General features: G+C 44.3%; 1 protein-coding gene across 1 annotated transcript; it reads right to left on the minus strand.

Annotated features, from left to right (window-relative positions):
* Nucleotides 1-962: 962 nt before the first annotated feature.
* On the minus strand, nt 963-4,465 carry tmem35 (transmembrane protein 35). Its single transcript, XM_018733490.2, has 2 exons — nt 4,145-4,465; nt 963-1,860 (listed from the first exon to the last, which is right to left on the minus strand). Exons 1-2 carry the CDS (start codon nt 4,262-4,264, stop codon nt 1,498-1,500), a joined length of 483 nt encoding a protein of 160 aa, XP_018589006.1. The 5' UTR covers nt 4,265-4,465; the 3' UTR covers nt 963-1,497.
* Nucleotides 4,466-18,419: the final 13,954 nt, after the last annotated feature.

The raw sequence follows: 18,419 nt of genomic DNA on the forward strand, positions 1-18,419 counted from the left end.
TGTCTCTGCAGAGTAAGAGAGTAAACTATTCACCTTTCATTTAGTCTCTCTAAATATGTTGTGCATTGACTATCTTTCTGTAAACTCTCAAAATGAGTAAAACATTTGTAATGCTATCTGTTCAATAAAGTAAAAATGACTATTTAGCAGCTTGGCTTGAGAGATTTAACCGATTGCACCAGCCGCGACCAACCTACAAACTGCCCACAAAATACAATATAACGCATCTGAACTGTGTGCATTTTACAATGTTCAAAACAAGACATGTCAGGACTCAAGTACATAACATCTGAGGACAGTATACACAAAATACAGGTGAAAAGATTACTTTAATACCTCAAAAAGTTTATACGCATTAAAAGAGGCTGAGGTAAAATTTGATTAATGTCAGGTAGGTAGAAGACCCAGGTGAGCCAGTTACAGTGAGAGTCATACATACTCATAGCTCATTTCTCATAGGGATAATTTGTCATTATGACTGTCCAGTGCTCACCACTGCTTTGCAGGTGGGTGGTATCCCCTTCGAGGTGCATTCAGAACATGAGGAGGTAATTCTGCAGTAAAGTTGGAAGTCAAAAGGAAAGGTAAATTTCATTTCCACAATTACAGTACAGATTGTAAGTAAGTACATGGCTTCTACATACTTTTATATAACAAAGTGAGTCACAAAACAGTTTCCTACATTTCTAACAAGTTCGGTTTCTTGTATCTGTCAATCCATCCGGAGAATCTGTACCCAATTTTACACAGTTTTGGCCAGGCAGATGCAGGTAAATTGATACATCAGTAATCTGTCAAAATGGAAATGAGCTACAGAAGAAAAACACACACACACACACACACATTTTCAGAACCGCTCGTCCCATACGGGGTCACGGGGAACCGGAGCCTACCCGGCAACACAGGGCGTAAGGCCGGAGGGGGAAGGGGACACACCCAGGACGGGAGAAGAAAAACACCTTTTAGAAATTTAATAAATTTGTTAAAACATAATTTCACTCGCACAATCGCTCTGCAATAACCATTCTTACATGCACAGCACAAATGGGATCACAAAGAAAACACAAATTATGGTAATTTGAACATTTCTACTACTGTATCTATGTCTACTAATGACACTGCATAGAGAAATGTTTCATTTAAAACTGAATCCCTTGTCCTTTCACACGTTCAACACTTTGACATGCACAGCGGATTGAAAACATTTAAAACAGAGAAAATGGCTTTTAAAATCTGGCTTCTGCAATCTCTGTCGTCAGACAGCTGAACTAAATCTGGAGCGGCAAAAACGAAACGTCCACAGTTGGGTGGAAAGTAGGTGAAATTAAAAAAAAAAATAATAACACATATGCAGTGCTGATAACTGGCTTGATAGAGGAAGGAGGGTTCTGGTTGTTTGTGATATGTAGCCATTATTTGTGGAAACGTGTTTTTCCAGGATACTTTTCATTCAGAACGACTTCCAAACACAGGGCTGCCCAGTTCCATGGTTTCGGTCTAAGACAATTTAACTTTATTTTTCTCCTGAGCATTGACCTGCTCCTCCCTGCTCTCCTCCCTGTCGAGCTGCTCCTCATTCTGCCGGGCTACGAGAAGCCGGCACGTGAGCAGGATGCCAAAGACGAGGGCATGGGCATAACGCTTCAGTGGATCGCCAACCAACTGGTGAAAAAACAGCACCACCAGCATGACCAGCAGCAGCAGGAAGTTGGCCACATCCTTGGGCTTCCCGGGGACGAGCGTCATGACAATGCCACAGCCCACTTCCATCGTGCCAATGACCTTGCGAAGGAGCACCGAGCTAATGCCCACCTTCTTCAAGCCTGGCAGGGCCTTGGCATAGCTTTTGTACGCACGTTTCTGAAAGGCAATAAACACAGAGGTGTGACGTTGGAGGATAACAGAAAGACAGTTATTAAGACAGTTTATTATTATTAGCTATTTAGTCGAAGCATTTATGCAGAGCGACTTATACAGGTGGATACTCTTCCAGGGGCAATTCAAGGTAAGTACCTTGATCAAGGATACCGTAACAGGAGTTGCATTTGAATAATCAGCCTTCAGCCTAATAAGGTAACGCCTTGGCACTCTATCTTGCACCCACACTTCATTAGATTTAATATAGTTTTTTTAATACTGGTTGCACAGGTGGTTGTTACGCAAGCCCCTTTGTATGTACTGTAGATGTATGTGAACATGTGAAGGTTCTGATATGAAAGGATGTAAATGTTAGTAACACCCGATTAGAAGTATTCATTAATTCCATCAATAACAGGAATAACCACTCCAAATCAGTCATGTTATCCTTCTTCCTCCTATTTATAAAGAAATGACTTCATCTCCTGTCAAAAACATACAATTTCTTAACGTGGCTCATTTTTGTACTCTACTTCTCCATTACCAAATGTTGACTATTTATTAATGGTGTAACTATGTTATTTTATACAGTATAAATCCTTGTTGACTGTCTTCTTTGTTTGTATCAATTTTTCTTGCTGTATCCCTGTGTTAAAGCGCTCTGTGTCACTGTGTGAGAAGAGCACTCTATAAATAATAATAATAATAATAATAATAATAATAATAATAATAAATGCTGTTTAATAAATCGTAACATTAATACAGTGAAATGACATTTTAACATTAGATTATATAGTGATACACAGATTTCTAGTCTTATTAATATGGTTAAATTCTTTCCCATGCAGTTTACATGAATCTGTCTTTATATTCTTTTTACAATTTCAGTTTCGGTGCATTACATTGTAGTCCTTATAATAAATGTAAAACATGTAGAAATTGGATTTATTTTTTTGGGTGTGATGGCACAGCGGGCTTGACCAGGTCCTGCTCTCTGATGGGTCTGGGGTTCGAGTCCTGCTTGAGGTGCCTTGTGATGGACTGACATCCCGTCCTGGGTGTGTCCCCTCCCGCTCCAGCCTTATGCCCTATGCTGCCGGGTTAGGCTCTGGCTCGTCGTGTGGGACAAGCGGTTTAAGTTGGTGTATGTGTTTAGTGGTTCAGTTGGTGTACAAATGTCTCTCATGGTTTCTGCTGGTAAAGTAATGGTCTTCCTAAGCACTGTGGCAGAATATTGGGCTGTCCTCATGCATCAGACTGTTTTAGTACTTTGGTGGACTCTAGTGCTGTATTGCCTTGTGTTTTGCTTACATCTCACTTCTATGTTACTGGTGTCTAATGCTGGTATTTTCTCAAGTCAGAGACAGATAAGATTTTTCTCCATGACAGATTTAGCAACCATTACATAAGTCATTTCATTCTAAAGGAAAATGAGCCAATTCCCACTACATCTAAATAAAATAGTGATATTTTTACTTCCAGGCTATGTTTAATAAGCACACAATTTTAATGAGAGCATTAAGAGAATATAGAAACGGAAGAATATTGTTTTTATTTAAATCATGCTCTAAAATAAAGGCCTCATATAGGACGTTCAAGTCCCAAGGAGGAGGTGAACTCAACATCAGCACCAGCAGCAGGACCGGGATAGAATGTGCTGGAAACCGCCGCCATTGTCCTACATCTATCTCGACAGCTCATGCAATTACATGTCGACAATAATAAAACTCGTGTCTCGTCCACCCCGAACTGCAGCAAATTCAGACCTCATTCTCACGGGTCCGACGGCTTCCACGTGACGGTTTAAAACGTCTGGGTGCCGCGCGCGGCCCGAAACACCGCTGTTCTAGACCTTTTTGGTGAGCGCTTTACATAAGTTGCGATTTATGCATTTTAATATTTCTACCAATAGGAGAAGATCTGGGGAATCGGGCTGCACCGCGAACATGTGCGCGGCGCGCGACGCCGTAATGCGGCTCCAACGAGGTCGCGGAAGATGCGCCGCGATCCGCTCCTTTGCTACATGATTTTACATTTACATCATGTATTCATTTCTCCAAAGCGACGTACATCTCATAGAAAATACAATCAATGTGTTCATTATTAGCCTAATGATTAGCAGCAGAGCCTCCCTTTGTTTGTGCGCTACGGCTACGGGCTCGTTTTACCTGCCAGGTACTTTTTTGCGTCGGGTTTTCCCATCATCATGTCGCGCGCACCGCGCATCCCATCACCCGGGAATCCCCTAAACAAGGGAGGGTTTCCATCCCCCCCACCCCCCACTCACCATTTCACTGTAGGCATCCTTGCTTAGTCTCGGCGTGAGCTTAATGGTGCCCATGAACACGAAAAAGAGTCCGAGGGCGAAGGAAAGGGCCACGACGGTCAGGGTCCTGGGAGAAGCCATGTGAACCCGAGTCCAGCCACCAGGCGCTGCAGCCCCGCTCCTCCGGCTCCGATCCTCTTCTGCAAGGACACAAAGAAAGAGGGCTGGAGCTCAGCGGGGGGCCGGCCGATCCGCCGTCTGCCACTGGGTCCCAAAGACCAGACGACGCGCGCGCTCACCACATTTCTATCGTCAGTTATGCGAGAGATTTTTGTGAGCTTAACATCGTTATCGAGTTACGCGAAACGGATCTGATCTCATGCATGCTGACTGACCAAAGAGCGCAGTTTTTGTTCGAATCCTATTGGCTGTCTTCAGCTGCATTGCACAAGCCAAGGTGACAGAAAAAATATGATTCACTGCCAGGAAATGTCTGCGAGGAGACACTTAATTTTTGGGAAGTATTTTTCTACTTCAGCCAATTTTGACAGACGTCAGATAAACAGGCCCGGCATCTGGTACTGATTTTTTGTAGGTATGAGGTGATGCTGTTTGGTGCATTTAGACTTTTCTAGGGAGGCTTCTCCTGAGCTCAGGCTGTCCTTTAAATAGATTCAGAGCTTAAATAAATTCCCAGCTAAGTCCACTTAGATCTCATTTATTGCCAGATGGCAAAGAAGAATTAGTATAAAAAGTATGGTTAAGGGGAGAAGAGCGTTACGGCAGCTGCTGTGCAAGGTGACAAGTAACACCTTCAGTTTTTCTGTAACATTACTTTATTTGGAGTGTAGCTCTTCTCACTAACAGCCTGTGGGTATTTGTTGAAAATACACATAGCTCTGAAATACCCTCATCAAGCCTACTGATGCTTCCAGATCACCCTTGCTCCAGGCCATTAACGATCAACCAACATCAACAACCGCTTGTCCCGAGCATGGTCGCGGCAAGCCGGAGCCTACCCGGCAACACGGGCCACAAGGGGCGGGGAGGCACACACCCAGGACAGGACGCCAGTCTGTTACAAGGCACCCCAAGCAGGGCTCAAACCCCAGACGTGCCACACAGCAGGCACTGGCCAAACCTGCCACACCACCAGGCAGGCACTGTAAATGCACAGCAAAACTACAGGCTCATGGGCAGAGAGACATCCTTTATGGGAAGGGAGACTTGTACGACTTCCTCCCTTTAAGTGGAACCATGTCGCAATTAACAGTGTTTCGCGTGTGTCACTCTATTTGGCTTCAGTTTTTTTATTTAACTCTTGGGGGTTGCGGTGGAGCAGCGGGTTTGGCCAGGGCCTGCTGTATGGTGGGTCTAGGGCTCAAGTCCTGCTTGGTGTACCTTCCGGCAGATTGGCATCCTGTTCGGGGTGCGTCCCCCCAACCCTCCAGCCCCACACTCCGCACCCCTGGGCCAGGCTCCGGCCTGCTGCAACCAAGCTTGGGATAAGAAGCCTCAGACTGCATGTGTGTGGTTTTCTCTCGTAACCATGGCAACTAAGCATGAATGTAATACCAGTCATGATGATGCATCAAAGAAACTTAAAACTAAACTAAACTACAGTCTCTGCTTCCAATCATCACTATCTTCTACAGAGGGATAATAGAAAGTGTTTTGACCAGCTGTCTCACCATGTGGTACGGGAACTGAACAGTTTCTGACTGCAAGATCCTACAGCAAGTGGTAAGAACAGCTGAAAAGATCATCGGAGTTCCTCTTCCCGCCATCGACTCCTCATACAAAAACCGCTGCGTTCACAAGGCCACCAGCATTGTGGACGACCCCTCTCCTCCCTCTCATGGACTCTCCGCCCTGTTGCCATCTGGCAGGAGGTACAGGAGCATCCGTGCCACCACCAGCAGACTTCGCAACAGTTTCTTCCCTGAGGCAGTGAGATTACTCAACACCCAGCTGCATCCCAACAGTCACCTGACTCCATCAAAGAATTAACTCAGCACTACACTACACTACACTACAACTGCCTACAGCTCACAGTCATACCCCCATCCACATCCTGTCCTGTGTGTTTATTTATTGTCTTGTGCTATGTTCTGTGTTGCACCATGGTCTCCAGAGAAACGATATTTCATTCCACTGTACACAAGCTGTACAGAGGAATGACAATAAAAACAACTTGAAGTGGTCTTTTGAGAAGCAATTTATTCTCACTCATCCTTGTGCAGTGGACCATGAACACCTCTTTCTAAAGAGCAGTGTGCAAAATGATCCACTAACTGGATTCAGACTTTTTTTTTAATATTTCCCTTTTTCAAGTGACTACAGTGACTACTGCAGAAGTGACTACTGGGTGGCAGGGTGGCACAGCAAGTAGTGCTGCTGTCTCACAGTGCCTGGGTGGTGCAAGAGAACATAGGTTCAATCCCCACTCAGTCTCTGTGGAGTTTGCATGTTCTCCCTGTGTCTGCATGGGTTTCCTTGGAGTGCTCTGGTTTCCTCCCACAGTCCAAAGACATGCTGTTCAGGTTCACCCAAGTGTGTGTTGCACTGATGTATGGATGAGTGATCCAGTGTAAGTAGTGTCTCTAGCACTGTGAGTTACCTTGGTGAATAAGGTATGTGGGCTGATAACACTACAAAGAGTTCATTCTAAGTCACTCTTGGAGAAAGCACACCCAGGATGGAAGACCAGTCTGCCACAAGGCACCCCACGTGGGACTTGAACCCCAGACCTGTTAAACAGCAGGATCTGGCCAAGCCTGCTGTGCTACCACACCCCCCTTAGTACAAATCAGTAATACAATAATGTGTAGTGATGTTAACAGTAATATCCTGTGCTTTATGTGGTGATTGGGGGTGAGGGTCCTCCCACAATGCATTGCAGATCAAATTACTGTGTTTTGTACCAAGTTTAATCCTGTGTATTCTGGTTAGTTGTTAAAGGTGAACTAGTCTGTGGTGCTGCAGTAACTGTTGGCAGGTATTATGTTCTGGTGGGTCACTCCTGTAGGCCACTGAGTGACGGGTTATGATCTTAAACCTTTGTATGTTCTTGCACCTTAAAAAAAACTGTTTTTTCTTGTGGGGGTGCGGTGGCGCAGTGGGTTGGACCACAGTCCTGCTCTCTGGTGGGTCTGGGGTTTGAGTCCCACTTGGGGTGCCTTGCGATGGACTGGCATCCTGTCCTGGGTGTGTCCCCTCCCCCTCCGGCCTTATGCCCTGTGTTGCCGGGTAGGCTCCGGTTCCCCGCGACCCTGTATGGGACAAGCGGTTCTGAAAGTGTGTGTGTGTGTGTGTGTGTGTGTGTGTGTGTGTGTGTGTGTGTGTGTGTGTGTGTGTTTTTTCTTGCCAACACAAGAATTTGTAACCATGCACGAAAGACTGTCGTTGTTAGATAGGAATTTAAAACTTGAAACACAATGTGAATTACCAGGTCAGTTTTACATTTATTTATTTACCTGTTGCTTGTCTCTAAAGCGACTTACATATCACAGATAAATACAATGTGTACATTACATTAACAGAAAGAGAAACATAGATGCCTACGTGTGACTCTGTAGTACAGTTAGTTTGTTACTTTCCACCATATGATAGCTACAAGTTTATTCAACAGTAATGATCAAAGTTATCCGGCATAAACATTTATACATTAACAATACAATGCTTCTAGCTTTAAACTTCTGGTAATGTCCTTACTCTGATTTAAGTTGTAAAATTACCAAGTGAAATGCACACACATGCACCAAAAGGAGAAGTGTGACATATAAGTGACTCAATAAAACAATTTCAAGGACTAGTGACAGTGGAAAAATTTTGAATTTCCCGCTTTACCAATCTGCAACTAGGGAGTAGCCAGAACTTTTTTCAGGGGTGGCCAGATAAAACCCAGTGATTTCATTGTGGTGGCCAAAAAAAAAAAGAATAACTGACTGTGACATGCTGTACCAAAAGCAAATTCTACAGACAGAAACTCTATAAATTCTACAGAATTTATTTATTACAAATGTACACAAGAAATTACAGTGGCAGTACTTAGAAACGGGGGGGCGCGGTGGCGCAGTGGGTTGGACCGGGTCCTGTTCTCTGGTGGGTCTGGGGTTCGAGTCCCGCTTGGGGTGCCTTGCGGCGGACTGGCGTCCCGTCCTGGGTGTGTCTCCTCCCCTTCTGACCATACGCCCTGTGTTACCGGGTAGGCTCCGGTTCCCTGCGACCCCGTATGGGACAAGCGGTTCCGAAAATGTGTGTGTGTGTGTATGTGTATGTGTGTGTGTGTGTGTGTGTGTGTGTACTTAGAAATGTGTGTAAAACATTATAATTTAATGTGATCCTTATTCTACATTATTTGTATATTTAGATGCTAATAATGCAAATTCCCTTCCTGGATCGGGGCCCTGGTGTGGCGGAAGGCCTTGTGTGATCTAGGGATCTCCAGAGCTATGTCATTGGGAGCAGTATGCTCCTGGTAGGGTCTCTCAAGGCGAACAAGTCTGGAGTGAAGATCCAGACTAACACGATCCAAAAAACCCCTATGGAAAATGCGAACAAAATAACATTTACCCTGTCCGGAATAGGGTCACCAGGACCTACCCCTGGAGCCAGGCCTGGGAGTAGTGTTCCTAGGCGAGCGCCTGGTGGCCGGGCAGCCCGAAAAGGCATCGTAGGGGGGCATGTGGGCCCACCACCTGCAAGGTCCAACATGGAGGCTGGGTGCAATGTGTACCAGGCAGCGGGAGAAGGTGGGGTGGTGCATGGCGTCCCGACCCCTCATGACAGAAACTGGCTCTTGGTACTTAGACTTAGTTCCTCCCACACCGTTCGGCGCATTGGGCAGTTAGCGCTCTCCATCGCACTCGATCAATTGCAGCAGCCTCGGCTTCATCCCATGACAGGTTGATGGTCGTTAAGTCTTCAATGAAGGTCTTTTTCCATGTGATCTTTGGGCGTCCTGGTTTTCGCTTTCTCTTATATGGAATCCAGTTCATGGCTGTCCTTGGGAGTCGGGTTAGTGGTTGGCGTAAGATATGGCCTGCGAATCGGAAGCGTCGTTCAGCCACGGTTTCCGACAGCGGGCGTGTGCATGTTTGTTGATGGACTTCTTGGTTTGTGATATGTTCTCGATATGAGTTGCCTAGGATTCGACAAAGGCATCGTTGTTGGAAGACATTTATCCATCGGGTGATGTTCTTTGTCATCTTCCGTGTCTCACAGGTGTGTATCTCTGTTGGGACAACGATGGCATGGAGAAGTGGTATTTTTGTTTGTAAACTGATTGTGCTAGTGTGCCATATCGGTTTCAGGCGTTGGAAGACTGCAGTTGCCTTTCCAATGCGACATTGGACATCGTGTGTCGCATCTCCATCTGTAGTCAGGACGCTCCCTAGGTATGTGAAGTTGTCAACCTCCTCAATCTGGTGTTGGTCAATAGTAATTGGTGTATTTGCCCGCGCATATCCAATCCGCATAACTTTGGTTTTGTTGCTGCTAATCCGAAGTCCAACCTGGGCTGCCGTTTGTTTTAGTAGGAAGGTTTGTGTCACCAGTTTTTTTTGTGTCGGGGCAAGAAGAGCAATGTCATCAGCAAAATTTAAATCAGCAAGTCTTGTCTCCTGTCTCCATGGAAGCCCTAATATTTGGGTATCGATGGCTCTTGGTACATGGAATGTTATCTCACTGTGGGGGGAAGGAGCCAGAACTGGTGCGGGAGGTTGAGAAATACCATCTAGACATAGTGGGGCTCACCTCCACTCACAGTGTTGGCTCTGGAACCAAACTCCTTGATAGGGGGTGGTCCCTCTCCTACTCAGGAGTTGCACGGGGTGAGAGGCGCTGGGCGGGTGTGGGGATACTAACAAGCCCCCGGCTGGCTGCCATACAGTTGGAGTTTGTCCCAGTGAACAAGAGGGTCGCAGAGAGGAAAACTTTGGCTCTTGTGTGTGCTTATGCACCAGACAGTAGTTCAGAGTATTCGGCCTTCTTGGAGAGGGTGGGTGGGGTTCTGGACAGGGCCCCACCTACAGACTCTATAGTCCTGCTGGGGGACTTCAACGCTCACGTTGGCAATGACTGGGAAATCTGGCGGCGGGTGATTGGGAAGAATGGCTTACCCAATCTGAACCCAAATGGTGAAATGTTATTGGACTTCTGTGCTAGTCATGGTTTGTCCATAACAAACACCATGTTTGAACACAAGGATGCTCGTAAGTGTACTTGGTACCAGAGCTCCTTGGGCCAAAGGTCAATGATTGACTTTGTAGTTGTTTCTTCTGACGTGAGGCCACATGTTCTGGACACTCAGGTGAAGAGAGAGAGGTGCTAAGCTGTCAACTGATCACCACCTGGTGGTGAGTTAGATCAGATGGCGGGGAAAAACTGATGGGACAGACCCGGTAGGCCCAGACGTTTAATGAGGGTGTGCTGGGAACAACTGACAGAGGATCTTGTCCGGAATGATTTTAACTCGCACCTCCGGGAGAGCTTCTCCATGTCCCGGAGGAGGTAGGGGACATGGATTCTGAATGGACCCTGTTCAAAACCTCCACTGTGGAAGCAGCCACCCACAGCTGTGGCCAAAAGCTTGTTGGTGTCAGCCAGGGCGGCAACCCAAGAACCCGCTGGTGGACACCGGTGGTGAGCAAAGCCGTCAAGCTGAAGAAGGAGGCCTTTAGGGCCTGGTTGGCTTTGGAGACTCCTGACTCAGCAAACAGGTACCGGCAGGCGAAAAAGGCAGCAGCGGCTGCGGTTGCAGAAGCGAAATCCAGGGCATGGGAGGAGTTTGGAGAGGCCATGGAAAACGACTATCGGTCGGCTTCAAAGAGATTCTGGAGAACCATCCGGCAGCTCAGAAGGGGTCGGAGGAGTTTCGCTCAGGCTGTGCTCAGCAGGAGTGGAGAAACTCTGACCTCTCATGAGGACATTGTCGGGAGGTGGAAGGAGCACTTTAAAGAACTCTTAAACTCTCAACTTTACCGGTTGATCTACGTCCCTACCCTCACCTTTGGTCATGAACTTTGGGTAATGACCGAAAGAATAAGATCGTGGATACAAGCGGCTGAAATGAGTTCTCTCCGCAGGGTGTTGGGACTCACTCTCCGTGACAGGGTGAGGAGTTCGGACATCCAGGAAGAACTCAGAACAGAGCTGCTACTCCTCTACATTGAGAGGAGCCAGTTGAGGTGGTTGGATGCCCTCTGGGCGCCTCCCTTTGGAGGTATACCAGGCACGTCCAACTGGGACAAGGCCCCGAGGTTGGCCCAGAACCCGCTCAAGGGATTATATCTCACAGTTGGCCTGAGAATGGCTGGGGATCCCACAGGCTGAGCTAGAGGAAGTTGCGGGGGACAGAAAATGGATGGATGGGTGATGCAAATTGGGTATTTTAAATGATTTTTTTATGTTTGCAGATAGAATTGATGTAACCTACATAGCTGGTGGGCAACGACTGACTGCATGAGTGTTTCTGCTCATCTCTGATTCTGGTATGATGTGTGTTGTGTCTGCAGAGCTTCTCCACAAGCTCCCTCTTGGACTCCTTGTCTGTCTTAGCAGCACACATTTCCCTTCTTCTTCTTTCATTCACACACACACACACACACACACACACACACACACACACATTTTCAGAACCGCTTGTCCCAATCGGGGTCACGGGGAACCGGAGCCTACCCGGTAACACAGGGCGTAAGGCCAGAGGGGGAGGGGACACACCCAGGACGGGACGCCAGTCCGTCGCAAGGCACCCCAAGCGGGACTCGAACCCCAGACCCACCGGAGAGCAGGACTGTGGTCCAACCCACTGCGCCACCGCACCCCCTTTCTTTCATTCATTCATTCATTCATTCATTTCTGTGCTGCCTTAGCAAAATACACTTCCCTGCTTCTTCTTCATATAGCATTCATTTCCCTGCCTCTTCATCATTTTCAGTTTTACTGCTACTAGTCCTCTACGTAAAAAAGGAAAGTATTTTCCTCTCTTCCCCTGCTTTCCCATGCTCTCTACAGTTTAGAGAAACACACCTATGAAGAAACACGTTTTAAAAACTGAATAGCTACTTACAAAAAACAGTGGCAGACTCATAACTGTAAGCGAACGATGTGGTAACGTTGATGCTAACGTATTTTTAAAAATTACCTAGCTAGCTGTTGCAGTGTCTTTAGCTAACATTAGCCAAATTATGCGATATAATTAAGCTAACATGATTTCTCACGATGAAACATCGCAGTACCTCAACTTTAAAAAAAACTTTCACGAAATGCTAGTGAAATGTAGGTAAACAACACTGGTTTTACTCTCCTGAACACCGTACCCTCTTGCGTTGCTCACTTGCGCTGGACCTCGCTGGAGTAACGGTACCGAAATTGAATTTTCCCGCTCATACTCCTCCCTCCTACACGCGGGTTTGTGCCGTGCGGGCGGTTCGCACCTCTTCAGCCTAATAGCGCCGCACGGAACACTATGTGCGTCATACAAGTTTGAACGAGAAAAAAAAAAGTCACCTGTCAGTGCGGTCAGAGTGCTTTGCCTAATACGGGTGGCCAGAGGGGTGGCCAGAGGTGTGGCCGAGCTTCAGTCAGGGGTGGTACCGGCCACCCACGGCCACCACGTAGCTACGTCCGTGGGATTAAGAATGAGTGCTGCTGCTCTCCAAGCCACAACCTCATATCCACGGCGGTGGTTTAAAGTGAACAGCAAATAAGTATCGCAGAAACCGCCGAAACAACTCTGCGGAAGTGTTACATTAATGTTCAAGGACCCCCGCGGACGGGCGCGTGCGGGATGGACTCTGTCACTGAGCGCTTGGTACGTTGCTTACTCTCTTTTTGGCAATTTTTTTCAACTGAAATCACCATTATGCACCGTTTTCCCGCCTTTACGCTCTGTTCTCTGTGTGTGTGTGCGTGTGTGTGTGTGAGAGAGAGAGAGAGAGAGAGAAAGAGAGACACCTGGCTGTACCCTGGAGAAAGAGAGACGTACTAGTTGCGGACGTGTGATTCTTAAGCGCAGTTTGTTTCTTTCACCATGTGAACAAATGTTCATCACACGAGTAGCTGCGTAAAACTTTCAGAATTAATAATTATGTCCACGATTCCTGATCACCTTTCTACTACTACGCTGTGATACTGATGATACAGTCTTACATTTCTACACAATACAGAAGCGCAAACTGGGCGAGGAATATGAAGATGAACTGTGGTTAACAAAACAACCCCAAGTCGTCTGTCGTTTAAAGAACCAAGTCGGACAAATACCTTTGTGAGTTATTCTGTGTTATTGAGTCATCAGTATGTATCCTACATTTTAATATCCTTCAATATTACATAACGGGTTTTTCTCGGTTAAGTCCTTTCAGAACTTTAATGTATCCTTTCTTTTTTAGGGATCTGTTAATTTATAGCACCCAGTACCTCCGAGTGACCTGTTACAGCGATGTGAGGGACCCGCCGGCCGAGGAGCTGCTGCAGAAGAGCGTTTCTTTCATTAAACAGCTGGAGCGCAACGTGAGTTCATAGAAACGCCGGGGCTTGAACCTCATCCCCGGGTCTCAACAGTCATGTGACTGATGTGCAGTTGACCCGACTGTACATAAACGAAGTATATTAATAAGGTTGCCTCTCAGTCACAGTGCAGGACACTTTCAATCAAGTGGCTTTTGTCTGCAAAATCCATCTGGCGTCGTCTTACTTTTGCAACGTAGTTTCAAGCCCCACCGTGGGTCTGTGTCCCACATTTATAGCTTTATAACCCACTGCAGCAAATTTAGTTTAGTCCGTGCAAATAGGGAGATAACTTAGAGCGTAATAGTAAGAAAAGACCAAGAGGAAGTTGGAGGAAGCGCTGCGATTTGGGCTCCGGCCGATGAATGTGGTGCGGACCGCACCGGGTGACACCATCAGCGGGGGTGACACCAAAATGACAGTCCATAAAATTTTTGTGCAGTGTTTTAGCAGAACAGGGGGCGCGGTGGCGCAGTGGGTTTGGCCTGTGCCTGCTCGCCGGTGGGTCTGGGGTCCGAGTCCTGCTTGGGGTGCCGTCCTGGGTGTGTCCCCAGCCCTACGCCCTGTGTTGCCGGGTTAGGCTCCGGCTCGCTGCGATCCCACTCTGGACAAGCGGTTTCAGACTCTGTGCGTGTGTGTTTGTGTGTGTGTGTGTGTATCACTGTAGTTAGTTATGACAAAAAACATTGTGTACCTCGATCCACTTACTTACCCTGAATTAATACAGTAAGAATATCGTACTGTATAAATACCGACCCTTTTTAAAGTTGCTTGTCTAGCAAAGAGCCCTGAAGAAATAAGTGATAACACGGTACCGAGCTCCGCGTGAACAGGGTAATGCCGATGAGTCACCTACTTCTGCTTAACGCACCGTGCTGAAGCACAAGTTTGTGCTTTAGAGAAGTAACTGGTGGTAACGCGCTGATATTTGCAAAATCCACAGAACTGGAAGCTGAACTTCACCGAGTCGGGTCTTCTGCAGACGGTGGACACCTCACCCCCCCCGCAGAGGAACGATGTCCCCGGGCGGCGGAGTAAAGGCTTTTAAAGGGGGGCCCAGAAAAGTGGACAGGCTGAACGGCCCTGGTGCAGATGAGATGGACAGCGGTAACTAACTCACTGACGGTCTTCCCTCGGAACCGTGCGCGCGCGCGCACGCGGCAAAACATCAAGCAACCTGCCGCTGCACGAAACCGACAGGCGGTGTACATTGCCATTGATGTGCTGGCAGCTGCACGCGCTTGCCGGCCCCAGTGTGTTATTTATACCGTGATTGTTACCGTATTCCGTCTTACTCCCCTTCTTCTGCCGTTTCTTTTCTCAGCCTGTTCATTTAAATCAGGGCGAATCGCTCAACGTCTCGGTCGCGACATGACGCGAACTGGGACCGGACACCTTCATTTACGTTTAAAATTAATTCATTCAGCAGACCCTTTTGTCCAAAGCGACTTACATCTCAGCGAAAATACAATTTGTGCATTATATTAGGAGAAAGAGACATAGCTGCAGACATGTGATTCTTAAATAAACCTGGTTTGTTACTTTCCACTTGATGCACCGATGTTCACCGCTCGAGGTGCGCAGAGGTGGCAGCAAAGTTTATGTCTAATTTGGTTATTCTATTGTCTATTTTAGAAATAGACATAAAATATACATTGATAAAGTATATTGTCTATTTTAGAATTCAGTCTTTTATTTCAATTCACAATTTAAGTCACCCGTTTTTTTTTTCTAAAATTGGAACAAGCAGCTAAGAACAAATATTTACATGACATTTTGAAAATACGCAGTTTACCGTTTTGTACATGACAGTGAGCGAGTGAGAAGAAAATGTTTAAACTGTAAAATAACCAAGTCTTCAAAGAAGTTGCAGGCCAAAGAAAAGTTTACAATGTTACAAATTTTTTAATGCTCTATTATTAATGCATTAGTGTTTTTTGTATACCATAAAACCTTTATTTTCATAAGTTATTACATAAAAGATATAACGTACACAATTTCATTGTATTTTCATTAAAACAGAACGTACTTGTACGTACACGTTTTTATTAAAATTATAATACAAATACTAAATTTAATGTTAATAACTCTAAAAATAAAACCACTTGTTGAATTTGTCAAAAAAGTTTGTTCACTTTAATATTTTATATAGACTTTCCAAAACAATCGTAACGTTTTTGTTTAAAACGTTTCATTTTAACTCCCTTTTTCATAAAGTAGCTTTGGAGGAGTCAGTGCGTAGTAGTTGGTCTGGACAAAATTTCAACAAAATAACTTCATCACAGTAAACGTTAAATTATTGTAACGATTGCAGCCGTTAGCAATAAAAATGACGCTACAGGAATTAAATTATTTATTCACGAAATTAAATGTGGGGATATCCACACAATCAAGTGTTAAAAGCTCTAGGGCTCAATGGAAAACCAAAAATGGGTATATTTGTCATTTATAATTAGGTATATTTAAATAAACTAGATGAATATTCACGAATATTAATCCAAAAAAACTAAAAGCGTTTTTAACAAATTGAAATATTAATGTAAAGATGTTATCAATCAGATTAATTCTAATTAGGGAATTTCACTGTAAAAGAAATTAAAAATAAAATTAGGAGCAACTGGATAAAATATGATTATTGATTTAATTGATGCATTACCTTTCAAAGTGTTTGTGGTACAGAATAATCATTATGAAATTAAAGAATTTAGTGGAACTTCGTACATGATTTAGTTGTTTCGGAATACTATCGTTGTGCGTTTGTTTTAAAATTAATTTCTCTGCTGACTGACAAAAGTACAGTCCTTTTAAAAATATTTTCTTATCGACTGAACGCATGAATTCGTAAAATTCCGGAGAAATTAGTAAATATTATTGCAGTGCGATCCACGTGCAGGAGAGTTCATGTGTGTGTTTGACACGTGCTATTGAGGATTATATTTTAGATGCATAATTTTTGGTTTAAATAACATAGCTGTAGTAATATTAAAGTGTCCTTCAGTTTAAACTGTAAAACTATGTTTTAACGTTGGTTTATTTGTATCCTCAAGAAAATCGCAGTATTTTAGTCAAAAATATATCGAAACATACCAGGGTACTATTAACACAAAGTGTAAAGCGCACAGTAAATGTATTTTTCGTTGGTGTTCCACTAATTTTTCATACGTATTCAGTTTTCCATTATATCCTACATTTTAATTTGGAAAAGTAAAAACAATTCTGAAATTGTTACAATAGACACAGTGGCTGTGATTTAATAAACCCGAGTATTAACCAGAGTAATGTTTTGAATGTGACATTAATTAGCATTTGGAAAATTACTGTATTTGTTCTAACAATTTCCTGACTAGCTGCAGCAGAACTAGTATTGTGTCTTTGAGTTTATTCACAATTGTATCCTATATATTATTAGGATTTTTAACGGTAAACGCAGTTTTCTGCACGTCTGCCTTTATGTAATAACTGCTGTTACAAGAAATCGTTTAAGCACCTGCCTAAAAATTCATTAGTAACATCATTAACAAACATTACTATTAATACCTGTCGTTATACTGCACTCATCCCACAGTAATATACGGCCGTCATAATACAGCACCTTCAGTTCATACTGACACCATTAATTGCACTGATACTATAGAACAATATATTTGCATTTAAATTTATTCATATAGCTGAAGCTTTTCTACAAAACTACTTACAAAGAAATGCTATTTACAATTATTTATCCATTCCTACTACTGGGTATTTTTTATTCGTAATTTATGGTAATTGCCTTGCTGATATTTTTCCGATATGATATTTTTGCTGATATATTTCTGATACTTCTCAGACAGCTCTGCTCAGAACGGAAATGAGCCTTACAAATGATTACAATAATTACATTGTGATAATTACCTCGATTGACCTACATAAATATTATTATTGTTGTTGTTGTTGTTGTTGTTGTTGTTGTTGTGTCGTCAAACTGCCACTAGATGGCGACATGTTCGTACTAACGCTTAACGTCGCTCTGCGCCATTAAACTTGGGACATTTTACCCAGAACAGCGAGTGGATTTCATTCCTTAAAGACAACGGAAATTAAACCATTATCACAATAGTTGTCACTGCAGTTTCTTTGTTTAGCTGATGCCATTACCCAAGGGTACCTCTGATTTTTGACAGATATCTACATTTTTCAGTGCAATAAATCTCAACATCAGTAAAGTACATAAAGTAAAGGTGAGGTTTAGGGTTGTATTCGTGAGAAATTCGGTTTTTGAGGACTTACTACTGTACTGCAATAGGAGAAGAAAGTCTGAAAACTGATCATTTACTAAAATTACTGTAAGCACAGGTGACACTAATATTGTAAGCTCATGTTTTGTGAGATGTGACATGAGATTCTACTTGTTTTTTCCACTCAGGAGAGTAACTCTACCAGTGTTGGGTCACTGCATCATTCCTACTCAGTCCGAACAATAGGAGGTCTGATCACAGGGCTTAGCAGTGTTCCTGACCTCAGCTCTTTTGTGACACACATGGCTGAAGGTCAGTGGTACAAGACATATTCTTTAAAAACCTGAAGCTTAGCAGCCCTCAGCTGAAATATGCAAAGATGGGAAGAAAAACCAAGATGGACAATCGGAGAGTCGACAAGCTCACAGCGTGTGCTGTATGTACAGCCAAAATGGTTACATTTCCTAAAGTCATTGTTACAGTTGTACAAATCCACAAAAAGTGGGGGCAGGAAGCATCCTGCTATATTATGAAGCTTATGAAGTGAGATATTTTTAATAATCCATTTAAGA

Source organism: Scleropages formosus, chromosome 13 (genome assembly GCF_900964775.1).
Source record: "Scleropages formosus chromosome 13, fSclFor1.1, whole genome shotgun sequence".
Classification (NCBI taxonomy): Eukaryota; Metazoa; Chordata; class Actinopteri; order Osteoglossiformes; family Osteoglossidae; genus Scleropages; species Scleropages formosus.